Source organism: Cherax quadricarinatus, chromosome 33, assembly GCF_038502225.1.
Source record: "Cherax quadricarinatus isolate ZL_2023a chromosome 33, ASM3850222v1, whole genome shotgun sequence".
Taxonomy (NCBI): domain Eukaryota; kingdom Metazoa; phylum Arthropoda; class Malacostraca; order Decapoda; family Parastacidae; genus Cherax; species Cherax quadricarinatus.
In genome coordinates, this window is record NC_091324.1 from 15,875,853 (window position 1) to 15,894,927 (window position 19,075).

Genomic DNA, 19,075 nt, shown 5'->3' on the forward strand with positions numbered 1-19,075 from the left:
GGAGGCAGAGGCATTGAGCTTTCTATATAAGAGTTCTGCCTAACAATAACTTCATGTGCCACATACGTTAATACATCCTTGGGAAGTAGAATGCCCAATGGGCTCCTCAAGCGGGCAACAGGTTGTACAGATTCGATACGACGCGGATATTTGACCCTCTTGTTTCCAAAAGAATCGTCACTATGTGATGATTCTGTAACCGAGAATAGAGCACGCACGCACGCACGCACGCACGCGCGCGCACACACACACACACACACACACACACACACACACACACACACACACACACACACACACACACACACACACACACACACCAAGAAGCATAGGGGCCATAACTAGGGAAGGGACTGAAGGAAGGAACACTCCACGGGAAGGAACTAAAACACATCAGAGGATGCAATGGGAGTCACAGTGGGAGGTGGAAAGGGAAAGATCCGTGTTTGTCTATGGGCTAGACGAAGCTAAAGGGGAAACTTATGATGAAAGAAAGCAGGAGGAGAAAAAAGCGATTGAAGATATCATGAAGGTGATAGGCGAGGGGGACATGACCCAGGTGGCAAATTTTCGGAGAATTGGGTGGTTCACAAAGAAAAGGAATCGGCCTCTCAGAGTAATTTTCAAGGCAGAATCAACCCGAACCATGATCCTGCAGGAGAAAGCACAGCTGAAAGGCAAGCAGGAGTTCCGGAGTGTGTACCTCGATCGAGACAGAACACAGGACGAAAGGAAGACAATGAAAGAGAGAGTTCAAAAACGAAAGGAGAAATGGGAGGAAATGAAAAAGGAGAGCAGGATAACCCAGGATCAAATGGAAGGACAAGCACACCCCCCCAGAAACACCTGCAGAAGGACTCCAGCCACGACACCCCCAAGGCAACTGAACAATCCAAACCAACCATCACACACTGATCCCTCTGTTTCCACCCCCTGCACCACAGTTACAGTATTAGAACAGAAGTTGAAGGTTTGGTACACAAATGCAGATGGATTAACGAATAAACATGAGGAATGGCAAGAAAGAATCAATGAGAAGTCCCCAGACATCATAGCAGTTACAGAAACAAAACTCATGGAGACAATAACAGATGCAATCTTCCCACCAGGATACCAGATCATGAGGAAAGATAGAAGGGGCAGGGGGGGAGGTGGGGTTGCTCTGCTCGTAAAAAACAGATGGAAATTCGAGAAAATGGAAGGAATAGATGAGACGGGAGAAAGAGACTACATAGCAGGTACACTTCAGTCTGGGGAGCACAAAGTGGTCATTGCAGTGATGTATAATCCACCACAGAACTGCAGGAGGCCAAGAGAGGAATATGAAGAGAGCAACAGAGCAATGGTGGACACACTTGCTGAGGTGGCAAGAAGAGCTCACTCCAGCAGAGCAAAGTTGCTGGTTATGGGGGATTTCAACCACAGGGAGATTGACTGGGAAAACCTGGAGCCACATGGGGGTCCCGAAACATGGAGAGCCAGGATGTTGGACGTGGTGCTGGAAAACCTCATGCACCAACATGTTAAGGACACTACCAGAGTGAGAGGGGAGGATGAACCAGCAAGATTGGACCTTGTGTTCACCCTGGGCAGCTCAGATATTGAGGACATCAAGTATGAGAGTCCCCTAGGAGCTAGCGACCACGTGGTTCTGTGCTTTGAATACATAGTAGAGCTGCAAGTGGAGAGAATAACAGGAGTTGAATGGGAAAAGCCTGACTATAAAAGAGGGGACTACATAGGGTTGAAGAACTTCCTGCGGGAGGTCCAGTGGGACAGAGAACTCGCAGGAAAGCCAGTAAATGAAATGATGGAATATGTAACAACAAAATGCAAGGAGGCAGTGGAAAGGTTTATTCCCAAGGGCAACAGTAACAACGGGAAGACCAGAACGAGCCCCTGGTTTACCCGACGGTGTAAGGAGGCAAAAACAAAGCGCAATAGAGAATGGAAAAAGTACAGAAGGCAGAGAACATACGAAAATAGGGAGATCAGTCGCAGAGCCAGGAATGAGTACGCACAGGTAAGGAGGGAGGCCCAGCGACAGTATGAAAATGACATAGCATCGAGAATCAAGACTGACCCGAAACTGTTGTATAGCCACATCAGGAGGAAGACAACAGTCAAAGACCAGGTGACCAGATTAAGGACAGAAGGTGGAGAACTCACAAGAAATGATCAGGAGGTATGTGAGGAGCTGAACAGGAGATTTAAGGAAGTTTTTACAGTAGAGACAGGAAGGGCTGTGGGAAGACAGCACAGAAGGGAACATCAAGAGGGAATATACCAACAAGTGTTGGATGACATACGAACAACTGAGGAGGAGGTGAAGAAGCTCTTAAGTGACCTTGACACCTCAAAGGCGATGGGACCGGACAACATCTCCCCATGGGTCCTTAGAGAAGGAGCAGAGATGCTGTGCGTGCCTCTAACCACAATCTTCAACACATCCCTTGAAACTGGGCAACTACCTGAGAAATGGAAGACAGCTAATGTAGTCCCCATATTTAAGAAAGGAAACAGAAACGAGGCACTAAACTACAGACCTGTGTCTCTGATATGTATTGTGTGTAAAGTCATGGAGAAGATTATCAGGAGGAGAGTGGTCGAACACCTGGAAAGGAACAAGATTATAAATGAAAACCAGCATGGGTTCATGGAAGGCAAATCTTGTATCACAAACCTCCTGGAGTTTTATGACAAGGTAACAGAAGTAAGACACGAGAGAGAGGGGTGGGTAGATTGCGTTTTCTTAGACTGCAGGAAGGCCTTTGACACAGTTCCCCACAAGAGATTAGTGCAGAAGCTGGAGGATCAGGCGCACGTAAAAGGGAGGGCACTGCAATGGATAATGGAATACCTGACAGGGAGGCAGCAACGAGTCATGGTACGTGAAGAGGTATCACAGTGGGCGCCTGTTACGAGCGGGGTCCCACAGGGGTCAGTTCTAGGACCAGTGCTATTTTTGATATATGTGAACAACATGATGGAAGGAATAGACTCTGAAGTGTCCCTGTTCGCAGATGACGTGAAGTTGATGAGAAGAATTAAATTGGACGAGGATGAGGCAGGACTGCAAAGAGACCTGGACAGGCTGGACATGTGGTCCAGCAACTGGCTTCTCGAATTCAATCCAGCCAAATGCAAAGTCATGAAGATTGGGGAGGGGCAAAGAAGACCGCAGACAGAGTATAGGCTAGGTGGACAAAGACTACAGACCTCACTCAGGGAGAAAGACCTTGGGGTGACCATAACACCGAGCACATCACCGGAGGCACACATCAACCAAATAACCGCTGCAGCATACGGGCGCCTGGCAAACCTGAGAATAGCGTTCCGATACCTTAATAAGGAATCGTTCAAGACACTGTACACTGTGTATGTTAGGCCCATACTGGAGTATGCAGCACCAGTCTGGAACCCACACCTGGTCAAGCATGTCAAGAAGTTAGAGAAAGTACAAAGGTTTGCAACAAGGCTAGTCCCAGAGCTCAAGGGAATGTCGTACGAGGAAAGGTTAAGGGAAATCGGACTGACGACACTGGAGGACAGAAGGGTCAGGGGAGACATGATAACAACACACAAGATACTGCGGGGAATAGACAAGGTGGACAGAGATAGGATGTTCCAGAGAGGGGACACAGGGACAAGGGGTCACAACTGGAAGCTGAAGACTCAGACGAGTCACAGGGACGTTAGGAAGTATTTCTTCAGTCATAGAGTTGTCAGCAAGTGGAATAGCCTAGCAAGTGAAGTAGTGGAGGCAGGAACCATACATAGTTTTAAGAAGAGGTATGACAAAGCTCAGGAAGCAGAGAGAGAGAGGATCCAGTAGCGATCAGTGAAGAGGCGGGGCCAGGAGCTGAGTCTCGACCCCTGCAACCACAATTAGGTGAGTACACACACCTTGCTGGACGGTGATCCTTCCTACATGGGATTTTTGGCGTGCTATTAACTGACAATGGAGCACATTTTAACTTTGTCTGCAGCTTCGGCCTTTTTTTTTATGCAAGTCTTGATGTTATATATATACTGTAGCAGAATACGTAATGATGTGAAATACTGACTTAATGATAAAGAGAGAAATACAGTATTATGGAATCCTTCAATGACGACGTTTTGCGAGACGTCAATGAAGAATTCTATAATACTGCATTTGTCTCCCTACCATTTACAGGGTACCTGTAGGCTCCTCGGTGAAATTATAGTCATTTGATTTTACAGATGTATTTTTTTTAATTCGAGTTTTTTAGTGTGAATGATATTATTGAGAGATAATTTTAGCTTGTGAATGTCTGTTCTAACGTATCGAATACAGAGTAGTGGTAAACAGAGTTAAATCGGAAGCTGCTATAGTGAAAATCTCTGTTCAACAGGGCACAGTACTTGCCCCCATCCTGTTCTTCATCCTCATATCAGACATAAACAGATGTAAACCATAGCACCGTGTCATCCTTTGCAGACGATACTAGGATCTTCATGAGAGTGTCATCCATTGAGGACACGGTAAACCTCCAAGTAGATATAAACCGAGTTTTCCAAAGGGCAACGGAAAACAGTATGATGTTCAATAAAGACAAATTTCAACTACTCCATTATGAAAAACTGAGGAGATAATAACTAGAACTGAGTATACTACAAACTCTAATCAGACAATAGAGCAGAATAGTAATGTGAAGGACCTGGGAATGGAAACATCTGAGGATCTCGCCTTCAAAGATCACAACAGTGCTACTCTCACATCTGCGAAGAAAATGATAGGATGGATAATGAAAACATTCAAAACAAGAGATGACTAGCCAATGATGGTCTTTTGTAAATCACTTGTTCTCTCTAGGCTGGAATACTGCTGTGCATTAATATCTCCATTCATATCAGGTAAAATTGCAGATTAGAGAATGTACAGAGAACCTTTACTGCACATATAAGTTCCATCAAACACGTTATTAACTACTGGGAACGCTTGGAAACACTTGACTTGTACTCATTGGAACGCAGGCGAGAGCGATGCCTCATAATCTACCCTTGGAAAATCCTAGAAGGAATGGTCTCTAATCTTCACACAGAAATCACTCCCTACAAAAGCGAATTACTGGACAAGTGGTGCAAAATACCCCCAATGAGAAGTAGGGGCGCCATTGGTACACTAAGAGAAAACACAGTAAGTGTCCGGGGCCCAAGAATGTTCAACAGCCTCCCACCAGGCATAAGGGGACTTGCCAGTAGACCCCTGGCTGCCTTCAAGGAGTTGGACAGATACTTAATGCCGGTGCTGGATCAGCGGGACTGTGGTTCGTATGTTGGACTACATGCGGCCAGCAGTAACAGCCTGGTTGATCAGGCCCCAATCTACCGGGAGGCCTGGTCATGGACCGGGATACAGGGATGTTGACCCCCGGAATACCCTCCAGGTAGACTGCAGGTAGATAGGTAGAATGTTAGTATGTCATTTATACAAGAATGGTATACAATACCAACAAGATGAAACTAAGACACATGTGCAACATCTGGGTATCTTTATTGTAGGCGTTTCGCCATCCAGTGGCTTTATCAATACAAATTCCAGGACATAACTCGAAGACAGTAGAATAGTTCTATATAGTATATAGTTCTACTGTCTTCAAGTTATGTCCTGGAATTTGTATTGATAAAGCCACTGGATGGCGAAACGTCTACAATAAAGATACCCAGATGTTGCATATGTGTCTTAGTTTCAGTATGTCACTTAGCGCTTGCCAGTAGGAGTGTGTTGCACGACTTCTTGCTCTCAAGAGCTTTGCAAGCCTTACAACAACATCCAAGCCAAAACTGCCGCGCCTCTTGTATGCTTAAAAGTTTAATAACTGGGGACATTGATGGCTATCATAATGCCATATCCAACCTCATAATTATTTCCCCCCAAAAAAGGGATAATGTATATTTATGTCAGGATTTACAGTTTATTAATAAGACAGGTATATAAATGTTAACACTGCTTGAAGGTGATCTTAATGAGCCATTGAATGCGTCATCATATGAAGAGCCGAGTCAATTGATATTTTCCTGACTAATAGATTCACCACTATAATGTATGTCAGTTTAGTAAGAGGAAGCAAGTGACGTTTTGTTTATTCTGAGTTTCTTATCATTCACTTTGCAGTTAATGAAATATTTTCCTTTTATTCAGAAACTTATCGACAATGACTTCATGGTGTGAAAGACTGGAAAAAGAATACGTTGTGAACTGTTCACAAAAAAATAGCGTTCCATCAGCATTAATTATCAGTTAAATAATACTTTGCTGGCAGCTCATACGTGAATTTTTCGATCGATTTTTTCATCTAGTACCATTTTTCATTTTTTATCTTTAATTTTAGTATAGTGTACATGCATCTAGGTATCAACAGGTATGCTCTGCTAATTGACAACTTAATGATGCAACAATGACAGCTTTTGGGAATTAGTTATATAGCTTTAACAGACACATATAGCAAGATTTTTTTTTTTTTACGACTTTTACTTTCAAGAGACTTTTGTAAGTTTAACGTCTTAATAATATAGGTCTTTCTTTACTGACAGTATCTTCTTTATCCATATATTCTCATTATTTATATAACAATTGTGATGAATTAGTTTTTCTAAATTGCTCCAGTTTTGATGCACCAATACTTTGACATCACAAAATGTGCTAAAATAATGTAAATATCTGTTACTCCTTAGTCACATTTTTCTGGGGATTTCTCCATAGGGTATATTCTTAGTAATGTCGGTGTCATTGTTTTTCAATGCTCCATTTTAATTTCCTGTTATGATTGAAGATCTCTTTGAAGTTTTGTTTGTTTATATTTTTCATTGTAATTTAGTGGGCTTTGTGTTTTAGTAGATAGCTTCAGTGTACATTGGTTATTGCAGGGTGGCGGTGTGAAAGCCGACATGAGAGTGCCAGCGGCGTCTGTGTACCAGCGGGCAGGCGGCATGGTGGGCTGTGTGGCTGTGGCAGCATCAGCCCCGGCTGCACATCCACACATAGACCACGATGAGGAGCAGATCTCTCGCCTCGCCCACCACCTCTCGCAGATCTCCGGCGACCACGACGGCTTGCAGGTAACAAGTAAAGAGATGCTCCCGTGACTGACTACGTCCACAATGTACTTTTAAAAGTGATTCTCTCTTTCAAGTACCTTTTGTAATTCTCACTGTTTTCCTCTCCCCTGGATGAAATGGCCCTCTAAGACAATATTGTGGTGTCAAGGATGGTATCTGATACACCAACAAATATGTAATTAATAAATGAGCAACCGTAGAATATTTTTATCAAGTAAACTTTTCGTTCGGTATCCTACTCCTGAGCATGTCTGTTTGTGTGTAAGATTTCATTAGAGATTTCGGAGGTGGCCAATGGAGATCAAGGAAAGGGGCTACTTTGTCATGTTACTAACATAATGAAAGTAGCGAATTAGAGGAAATGTGTGTGTGGGTTGGAGCGGGGGTTATACTACAGGCAGTTAGTTACTCAACAGGTCGCAACTTCTGCCATGGACCGGGCCGCGGGGGCGTTGATCCCCGGAATATCCTCCAGGTAGATGTTCATGCATAAGCATGAGGTGGCAGCATCACATAAGGGTGATAAATTAAACTTCAGGTTTGGTGACATCTGGAAATGTCTATAAATAAAGTATCCAAGAAGTTTCAGTTAGTAGGAAGGAAATTAAGCTCTGAGACTAACAATTAGCGATGTTACAATGAGTAACATGTACCAGGCCTCAAACAGATCACACCTGAACACCTGACTCAATTTCCTATGGACTACTTAATAGCATTCTTGTAAGAGACTATTGCGAGACAGCTGGGTAGGTTGGCAGTGCACTCAGGTCACATACTGAGTAGCCGTCGTTTAACCCCCCTGCACGGGTGGAAAAGTTAGGAATGTTTCCTTACACTTGCTGTCCCTGTTCACCTAGCAGTTAGTACCTGGGTGTTAGGCGATTTTTGTGGGTGACATCCTGGGGGGGGGGTTAGTATACCTTAGATAGGGCTAGGCTTAGAAATAAGGTGAGGTAGGATAACATCTCTTAGCATGTAAAATTGATGCGTAAAAAAAAAAGTGAGGTGTGAGGGTTGAGTGTAAAATGTTAAGGTCAGGGATAAGGTGTGAGATGTTACGAGCAGGGTTGAGGTATGAGGTGTTAAGGTCAGGAATGAGGATTTGTCTTGGGGGGTAAAGATGTATACATTAGACAGATTCTAAGATTCACCATAAGTTATTCCTCAGGATATAGTTTTCCCGGCTCATGTAGGCACGAGCGATTTAAAAAAAAATCGGGTTAAAATAAATAACTATACAATGATGATTTAGAAAAAAATATATTGGAGACGAGTAATAGAATTATTACGATATGATTTATTCTCCTACATGCTCAGCAAAAGTATGAGATCAAATCAGTTAAAAATATTATTTAAAAATGCTGACAAATTAGCGTATGACGCAGTGGAACAAGACTCAAGACTCGGAGGGAAGGGGAGTGTTATTCCACACGTTGTGACCGAGTAAGACTTGAAATCTGAGAATACAAACTCATTGACTCAATGAATGTGCTGCCTAGGATCGTGAGATTATTGCATACATTTCAAACAACTACTACTACAACAGCTACTACTACAACTACTACTACTGCTACAACTACTACTACTACTACTGCTACAACTACTACTACTACTACTACAACTACTACTACTACTACTACTACTACTACTACTACATTATTAAGTGATAAACATGTAGGGCTATACAGCACCTGAGGAATGGGAGGTGATGAGGCTTGATATGAGGAAAGGGAGGGTTTTTCCCATTCCTTGGATCAAGGCACTAATCCCCTTGAAGGGACATGTATTAGAAACTTTGTGGAGGTCAGTTATCTTTGACACTGTTGAGCATGGCATATGATCTACTCACAGAATGTGTAGCACTGTAATCTGCCACCATGAGTGTGGCCTCCTCAGTTAGCTGCTGTGGCAACTTATAGTAAGAACAAACAATTGCTCGCAGCTTGAGGGAAATGGACATGTATACATTCATTAAGACACCTTTATTGAAGATATTTTGGTCCCTGGACCGTGATCACTTGAAGGTCAAAGGATGAAACGTCTTCGATAATGGTGTCATAGCGAATGCATTTGTGCCCATTTCCCTTATGATATGGCAACCCTAACTTTCATCATGCTAGCAGGAAAGATGCTGATGGCATTCATTGCATAATATCTAAAGTGTAGCAGTAATGTGATCCTCTAAACTCTGTTGCCAAATGAGCTTCTCAATTTTTGTACAGGAATCCTGTTGTCAGTACAGTATTTGAAGGGAGTATAACTTATCATATTCATGAAGGCTTGGATTGCATGTTTCATATACTATTAATGTTTCCTTGAAATTATTTCAGTATCTAGGTTCTTGATTGCCAACAGTCTTATACAGGTCAAAGCCCAGGACCTCATTTTTAGTACCATTGCTGCTGCTGCTGCTGCTGCTGCCGCCGCTGCCGCCGCTGCCGCTGCCGCCGCTGCCGCCGCTGCTGCCGCTGCCACTGCTGCCGCTGCTGCCGCTGCTGCTGCCGCTGCTGCTGATTCTGTTTTTGTTTCTGTTTCTTATTATTCTTCTTCATCTTTGTTTTGTCTTCTTAATCTTTGTCTTCCTCAATTTCTTGTGAAAGTTTAAATTGATGTTATGGAACTCGAAATTTGTTTGTTTCCAGGAGTTTAACCTGCTTATAAAGTCATATCACATGAGATTCACATATCCAACACACAACAACGGATACATAATAGATGTATAGATAATATTGTCTGGAACAAGAGCCATATGTCTCAGTCATTCAGCAAAATTATCCTCTTCAGTTTTAAATGTTTCTGCTTCAGTTGTGCAACCTCTGCAGGTTGAATCGCTTACTGGCTACATGCAAACTTTGTCAGAAGAAGTTGTATTCTCAGACATTCTATCTTAATGCACCATATTTTAATTGTAAATAATTCATTAATTTTGAATTACAGTACTATTTAACAAATTTCAAGAACTAACCTAAGCTGACCTGTTTAAGAAGAAATAATTTATATGAATAATAAGGAGGGGAATAATAAGGAGGAGACATGTTCACACTGTGAGATCCATCGCTGGTGTCATCATGAGCTCCAGATCAAACTCATATGTCGTTAAGGTTGGAGGGAGGGGGTAAAGGAGGTTTTGTGAGCGAAGGGCTTGGACTTCCAGCAAGCGTGCATGAGCATGTTAGATAGGAGTGAATGGAGACGAATGGTATTTGGGACCTGACCAGCTGTTGGAGTGTGAGCAGGGTAATATTCAGTGAAGGGATTCAGGGAAACCAGTTATTTTTATATAGCCGGACTTGAGTCCTGGAAATGGGAAGTACAATGCCTGCACTTTAAAGGAGGGGTTTGGGATATTGGCAGTTTGGAGGGATATGTTGTGTATCTTCATACATATATGCTTCTAAACTGTTGTATTCTGAGCACCTCTGCAAAAACAGTGATTATGTGGAAACCCAGAGGAAGATCAGATATAGAGAGAGAGCGTAGGAGATGGTACAGAAGAAGAAAACAGGTTACTGAACTGCTTAAAAACACAAATATGCTACAACAGAGGAAAGATAGACTTAGCAGAGATCACTGAATTAGAGAAAAAACTTAGGATATCATACCTCACAGAAGAAGTACAAAGGGAACAAAAGGCCATACAGGATATTGCAAGAAACCCAACATATTTCTATTCCTAGGCAAAATCCAAGAATAACAAAAAAAGGCACAATACCTGTAGAATTGGACCACTACTGAGAGGAGACTCATATACTGACGATGAACAGGAAATGAGTGAAATCCTAAAAGAACAGTATGAGTCGGTTTTCAGCAACCCACTAAATGACAGCAAGGTAGAAAATGCAGAAATATTTTTCACTCCAGAAGAAGGCCGCACAGACCAACTAACTGACATTAGTACAGATCCCATAGATTTCGAAAAAGAAATGGAAAACATGCCCACTCACTCAGCACCTGGACCAGATTCATGGAATGCTCTATTTATAAAGAAGTGCAAAGTACCACTAGCACGAGCCCTCAGTATTCTTTGGAGAAAGAGCTTAGATCTAGGTGAAATACCGGAGGCCTTAAAGAGTGCAGACATAGCTCCTTTGCACAAGGGAGGCAGTAGAGCACTAGCTAAAAATTACAGACCAGTAGCCCTAACCTCGCACATCATAAAAATTTTCAAAAGATTGATGAGACGGCATGTTACAAATTTCATGGACTAGCACAACCAACATAACCCGAATCAGCATGGTGTTAGAGCAGGACGATCATGTCTGTCACAGCTGCTGAACCATTATGACAGAATCACGGAAGCACTGGAAGACGACCAAAACGCAGATGTGATTCATATAGATTTTGCAAAGGCATTTGACAAATGCAATCATGGAGTTATAGCGCACAAAATGAAGGCCATGGGCATTACGGGGAAGGTAGGCAGATGGATTTTCGGTTTCCTAACACACAGAACACATAAAGTAGTAGTGAACAGGGCAAGATCCAGCATCAGCGAGGTCAAAAGCTCAGTGCCCCAAGGCACTGTCCTGACACCTCTGCTGTACCTCATCCTCATAGCAGACATAGACAGAAACACCCCGCACACTTTTGTATCATCATTTGCAGATGACACTAGAATAAGCATGAAAGTCAGTACAGCAGAGGACACTGAAAAAGTACAGGAAGACATAAACAGGGTTTTCCAGTGGGCAGTGGAAAACAACATGACGTTCAATGGTGATAAGTTCCAGCTGCTTAGGTATGGAAAGAATGAAGAACTCAAAAGGAGCACTATGTACAAAACTCAAGAGGGTCACCAAATAGAATGTAAAGAACACATAAAAGACCTAGGAATAATTATGTCAGCAGACTTTTCTTTTAAAGACCATAACAAGACAAAGATCACGACAGCCAGGAAGATGACTGGGTTGGTATTGAGAACTTTCAAAACAAGGGAAACAATGCCGATGGTGACACTCTTCAAATCGCTAGTGCTCCCTCACTTAGAATATCGCTCAGTGCTGACGGCTCCGTTCAGGGCAGGAGAAATATCGGAGCTGGAATAAATACAGAGATCGTTTACGGCTCACATTGAGCCAGTAAAGCACCTAAACTACTGGGAACCCCTGCAAGTCTTGAACATGTACTCATTGGAGTGGAGGAGAGAGAGGTACATGATAATACAGTAGACCCTCGCCTAACGCTATTAATCCGTTCCTGAGACCTCAACGTTAGGCAAAATTATCGTTAGGCAAATTAACTTTCCTCATAAGAAATAATGGAAATCAAATTAATCCGTTCCTGACACCCCAAAGTATGAACCAAAAAAAAATTTTACCACATGAAATATTAATTTTAATACACACAAACTGAAGAAGACATGCACAGTTACATGACACTTATCTTTATTGAAGATCTGGTGATGATTGATGGGAGGGGAGACTGTGGATGGTGTTAATGTTTAGAAGGGGAATCCCCTTCCATTAGGACTTGAGGTGGCAAGTCCTTTACCGGGGTTACTTCCCGGTGATGAAAGTTGCAGCGAGGAGAAGGCTGGAGGCAGTGGAGATGTCATGTCTGAGGGCAATGTGTGGTGTGAATATAATGCAGAGAATTCGTAGTTTGGAAGTTAGGAGGAGGTGCGGGATTACCAAAACTGTTGTCCAGAGGGCTGAGGAAGGGTTGTTGAGGTGGTTTGGACATGTAGAGAGAATGGAGCGAAACAGAATGACTTCAAGAGTGTATCAGTCTGTAGTGGAAGGAAGGCGGGGTAGGGGTCGGCCTAGGAAAGGTTGGAGGGAGGGGGTAAAGGAGGTTTTGTGTGCGAGGGGCTTGGACTTCCAGCAGGCGTGCGTGAGCGTGTTTGATAGGAGTGAATGGAGACGAATGGTTTTTAATACTTGACGTGCTGTTGGAGTGTGAGCAAAGTAACATTTATGAAGGGGTTCAGGGAAACCGGCAGGCCGGACTTGAGTCCTGGAGATGGGAAGTACAGTGCCTGCACTCTGAAGGAGGGGTGTTAATGTTGCAGTTTAAAAACTGTAGTGTAAAGCACCCTTCTGGCAAGACAGTGATGGAGTGAATGATGGTGAAAGTTTTTCTTTTTCGGGCCACCCTGCCTTGGTGGGAATCGGCCAGTGTGATAATAAAAAAAATAAAAAATAATAAAAAAAATACTTCCCTTCTTCTTTTAATGCCACTAGGACCAGCTTGAGAGTCACTGGACCTTTGTTGCACAACATATCTGTCCATAGAGGCCTGTACCTCCCGTTCCTTTATGACATTCTTAAAGTGTTTCACAACATTGTCAGTGTAATAGTCACCAGCATGGCTTGCAATAGCTGTGTGAGGGTGATCTTCATCAAAAAAGGTTTGCACTTTAAGCCACATTGCACACATTTCCTTAATCTTTGAAGTAGGCAACTTCCTCAATTTCTCTATCCCCTCCTCCGAAGCAGTTTCCTCAGGTGTGGCCTCTTGCTGTTGAAGATGATCTAGCAGCTCATCAGTGATTAGTTCTTCATTGTCCTCCTCCACCAACTCTTCCACATCCTCCCCACTAACCTCCAACCCCAAGGACTTCCCCAATGCCACAATGGATTCCTCAACTGGCATAGGATTCCCAGGGTTAGCCTCAAACCCTTCAAAATCCCTTTTGTCTACACATTCTGGCCACAGTTTCTTCCAAGTAGAGTTCAAGGTCCTCTTAGTCACTTCCTCCCAAGCCTTACAGATAATGTTTACACAATTGAGGATGCTAAAGTGATCTCTCCAAAACTCTCTTAGAGTCAGTTGAGTTTCTGAGGTCACTACAAAACACCTTTCAAGCATAGCTTTTGTGTACAATTTCTTGAAGTTTGCAATGACCTGCTGGTCCATGGGCTGCAGGAGAGGAGTGGTATTAGGAGGCAAAAACTTGACCTTAATGAAGCTTATTTCCGCAGAAAGTCGCTCTGCCACGTCTGCAGGATGACCAGGAGCATTGTCTAATACCAGGAGGCACTTAAGGTCTAATTTCTTTTCAATTAGGTAATTTTTCACAGTGGGGGCAAATGCATGGTGTAACCAGTCATAGAAAAAGTCCCTAGTGACCCATGCCTTACTGTTTGCCCTCCACAGCACACACAAATTAGCCTTGAGGACATTGTTTTTCCTGAACACTCTGGGAGTTTCAGAGTGATACACCAATAAAGGCTTCACTTTGCAATCACCACTAGCATTGGCACAAATCGACAGAGTAAGCCTGTCTTTCATAGGCTTATGTCCTGGGAGTGCCTTTTCCTCCTGAGTAATGTAGGTCCTGCTTGGCATTTTCTTCCAAAACAGGCCTGTTTTGTCACAATTAAACACTTGTTCAGGTTTCAGTCCTTCACTGTCTATGTACTCCTTGAATTCCTGCACATATTTTTCAGCCGCTTTGTGGTCCGAACTGGCAGCCTCACCATGCCTTATCACATTATGTATGCCACTACGATTCTTATATCTCTCAAACCAACCTTTGCTGGCCTTAAATTCATTCACATCACCACTAGTTGCAGGCATTTTTTTAATTAAATCGTCATGCAACTTCCTAGCCTTTTCACATATGATCACTTGAGAGATGCTATCTCCTGCTATCTGTTTTTCGTTTATCCACACCAATAACAGTCTCTCAACATTTTCTATCACTTGCGATCTCTGTTTCGAAAACAAAGTTGCACCTTTGGCAAGAACAGCTTCCTTGATTGGCCACAATAGTAGCGATGGTTGATAGGGGTTTTGTGTACAACCTGGCCAGCTCGGAGACATGCACTCCACTTTCATACTTAGCACTGATCTCTTTGTTCATATCCATAGTAATTCTCACCCTTTTTGCTGTAGGGTTGGCACTAGAAGCTTTCTTGGGGCCCATGGTGACTTATTTTGCAGGTGCAATCACTAAAAAGGCTGTGATAATATGAAATGTTCCGATTGTATGCTTGGAAGCGACAGCGGTGGCTGGCTTGTAAACACTGGCACCCACAGAACAAGTGAGGTGGGCTCAGGCCGCACGTGGACGCGTCTTGAATGAATCGTGTTGAGCGAGTTTTTTAGCGCCAGCCGAGGCAAAATTTTTGCGTTAAAATGTATCGCTAGGCAGATTTAACGTTATGCAATGCGTTCGTTAGGCGAGGGTCCACTGTATATACCTGGATGGTACTCGAGGGCTTGGTCCAAAATCTGCACACTGCCATAACAACATACTGGAGTGAGAGATATGACAGGAAGTGTAAAATAAACCCAGTGAGGGGCAGAGGTGTGGTGGGGACAATAAGGGAACAGTGTATCAACATCTGGGGTCCCAGACTTTTCAACATCTTACCAGAAGATATCAGAAACACTGCTGGAACAAGTGTTGAAGCCTTCAAGTGGAAACTAGACAAGTACAGTGGACCCCTGGTATTCGATATTAATCCGTTCCTGAGAGCTCATCGAATACCTATAATATCGAAAACTGAATCAATTTTCCTCATAAGAAATAATGAAAATCAAATTAATCCGTGCAAGACACCCAAAAGTATGAAAAAAAAAAATTTACTACATGAAATATTAAGTTTAATGCAATAGAATAATTACAATAACAATAAAATAATTGACACTTACGTTTAATGAAGATCTGGTGATGATTGATGGGATGGAAGGAGGGGAGAGGTATTAGTGTTTAGAAGGGTCATCCTATTCCATTAGGACTTGAGGTAGCAAGTCCTTTTCCAGGGTTACTTCCCTTCTTCTTTTAATGCCACTAGAACCAACTTGAGAGTCACTGGACCTCTGTCGCACAACAAATCTGTCCATAGAGCTCTGTACCTCCCGTTCCTTTACGATTTGTCTTAAATGGACCACAACATTGTCATTGTAATAGCTGTGTTAGGGTGATTTTCATCCATAAAGGTTTGCACTTCAACCCACTGTGCACACATTTCCTTAATTTTTGAAGTAGGCACAGTGCATTCCACAACTGGTATAGGCTTCTCAGGGTTAGCCCCAAACCCTTCAAAATCTTTCTTAATTTCCATACTAATTCTCACCCTTTTTACCACAGGGTTGGCACTAGAAGCTTTCTTGGGGCCCATGGTGACTTATTTTGCAGAAACAAGCACCAAACACAGTGATAATATGGATAATATGGAATGTACCGAATGTATCCTTAGATGCGCGCACACTGGCTGGCTTGTAAACACTGGCACACAAGGGGCAGTTCAGGCCACATGTGGACAGGTCTCGTACGAATCGTATCGAATACCGGGTTTTCAATTGAATACTGAGGAAATTTTTTTTCGATATAATGCATCGAATACTGGATTTATCAAATACCGATGCCATCGAATACCGGGGGTCTACTGTATCTTCACCAGATGCCAGATCAACCAGGCTGTGATAGATATGTGGGGCAGCGGGCCTCCAGCAGCAACAGCCAGGTTGACCATGCGAGCACCAGATGAGCCTGGCCCATGGCCGGGCTCAGAGAGTAGATATTTTTTTTTTTTTTTTATTATTATCAAACTGGCCGATTCCTACCAAGGCAGGGTGGCCTGAAAAAGAAAAACTTTCACCATCATTCACTCCATCACTGTCTTGCCAGAAGGGTGCTTTACACTACAGTTTTTAAACTGCAACATTAACACCCCTTCTTCAGAGTGCAGGCACTGTACTTCCCATCTCCAGGACTCAAGTCCGGCCTGCTGGTTTCCCTGAACCCCCTTCATAAATGTTACTTTGCTCACACTCCAACAGCACGTCAAGTATTAAAAACCATTTGTCTCCATTCACTCCTATCAAACACAATCACGCATGCCTGCTGGAAGTCCAAGCCCCTCGCACACAAAACCTCCTTTACCCCCTCCCTCCAACCTTTCCTAGGCCGACCCCTACCCCGCTTTCCTTCCACTACAGACTGATACACTCTTGAAGTCACTCTGTTTCGCTCCATTCTCTCTACATGTCCGAACCACCTCAACAACCCTTCCTCAGCCCTCTGGACAACAGTTTTGGTAATCCCGCACCTCCTCCTAACTTCCAAACTACGAATTCTCTGCATTATATTCACACCACACATTGCCCTCAGACATGACATCTCCACTGCCTCCAGCCTTCTCCTCGCTGCAACATTCATCACCCATGCTTCACACCCGTATAAGAGCGTTGGTAAAACTATACTCTCATACATTCCCCTCTTTGCCTCCAAGGACAAAGTTCTTTGTCTCCACAGACTCCTAAGTGCACCGCTCACACTTTTCCCCTCATCTATTCTATGATTCACCTCATCTTTCATAGACCCATCCGCTGACACGTCCACTCCCAAATATCTGAATACATTCACCTCCTCCATACTCTCTCCCTCCAATCTGATATCCAATCTTTCATCACCTAATCTTTTTGTTATCCTCATAACCTTACTCTTTCCTGTATTCACTTTTAATTTTCTTCTTTTGCACACCCTACCAAATTCATCCACCAATCTCTGCAACTTCTCTTCAGAATCTCCCAAGAGCACAGTGTCATCAGCAAAGAGCAACTGTGACAACTCCCACTTTATGTGTGATTCTTTATCTTTTAACTCCACGCCTCTTGCCAAGACCCTTGCATTTACTTCTCTTACAACCCCATCTATAAATATATTAAACAACCACGGTGACATCACACATCCTTGTCTAAGGCCTACTTTTACTGGGAAATAATTTCCCTCTTTCCTACATACTCTAACTTGAGCCTCACTATCCTCGTAAAAACTCTTCACTGCTTTCAGTAACCTACCTCCTACACCATACACCTGCAACATCTGCCACATTACCCCCCTATCCACCCTGTCATACGCCTTTTCCAAATCCATAAATGCCACAAAGACCTCTTTAGCCTTATTTGTGGCATTTATGGATTTGGAAAAGGCGTATGACAGAGTGGATAGGGGGGCAATGTGGCAGACGTTGCAGGTGTATGGTGTAGGAGGTAGGTTACTGAAAGCAGTGAAGAGTTTTTACGAGGATAGTGAGGCCAAGTTAGAGTATGTAGGAAAGAGGGAAATTATTTCCCAGTAAAAGTAGGCCTTAGACAAGGATGTGTGATGTCACCGAGTAGAGTAGATATACTCTCAAAATTCTTCAAAGATGTATCAAAGGTATGTGTGAGTGAGGTGAAAGTGTTGAATGATAATGAAAATATTTTCTTTTTGGAGATTTTCTTTCTTTTTGGGTCACCCTGCCTCGGTGGGAGACGGCCGACTTGTTAAAAAAAAATAATAATTAAGGACATGCAGGTGTTACTTAGTATGAGGAGTTTGGATCAGTGTGTTCATTTTTAGTCAGTATCTCAAAGAAAGTTTTAGGTATTCATATTAATATTTGTGTCCATTTGCATTGGCATAATGTTTTGCTGTATACATGTTCAGTTTTCTTGCTGATTGATCTGTTTAAATGTATTTGAATGCTAGGAGGGTGGATTTATATAGGAATGTACCTACAGTACTCACAGATGTGAGTGGCAACACTATCACTGCCCCTGCTTATCATTAAATAATTTGCACATCACTTATTTTAATCATTGGAAAATAATGGATGCTATGCTTAAAATAATTCACAATTTACCCACAAATTGGAAATGTAAACTGGAATACATTTCAGTCAGTAATTGGCCTCTATTAAACCAAGATTTGATAATAGTCTGTGACAGACACAGTCCAATTTTCAGTTACAATTTGCAAGTAAGTTGTGAATTGAGCTCTAGGGGTTGTGACTGTATTGTTACCCTGAATTACAGGACTGTCAGTAATACTGTAACTCAAATTCACAGCAACATTTGATTATAAATACCTATGTGCTTTTATTAGTATCTCTAAGATGTTCTACTGTAATACTAAAATTTGCTACTTTAGCACTAAAATGAGTTACTATAGTAATAAAATGTGATACAATTATGCTAGAAAGTGCTATGGTACTGCTAATATGAGAAATGGTATTGTTATAATGTACTACAGTAGCACATCTGCTACTTTTAGAAA

General features: G+C 42.7%; 1 protein-coding gene across 2 annotated transcripts in view; it reads left to right on the top strand.

The window, feature by feature from the left end:
• LOC128693874 (uncharacterized) overlaps positions 1–19,075 on the top strand; it is a 475,055-nt gene that overhangs the window by 376,609 nt on the left and 79,371 nt on the right. For both annotated transcript variants that reach the window (XM_070090862.1, XM_070090861.1), the window contains exon 7: positions 6,892–7,083. In XM_070090862.1, coding sequence (XP_069946963.1) covers positions 6,892–7,083 — 192 coding nt within the window. The remainder of the gene's footprint in view (positions 1–6,891; positions 7,084–19,075) is intronic.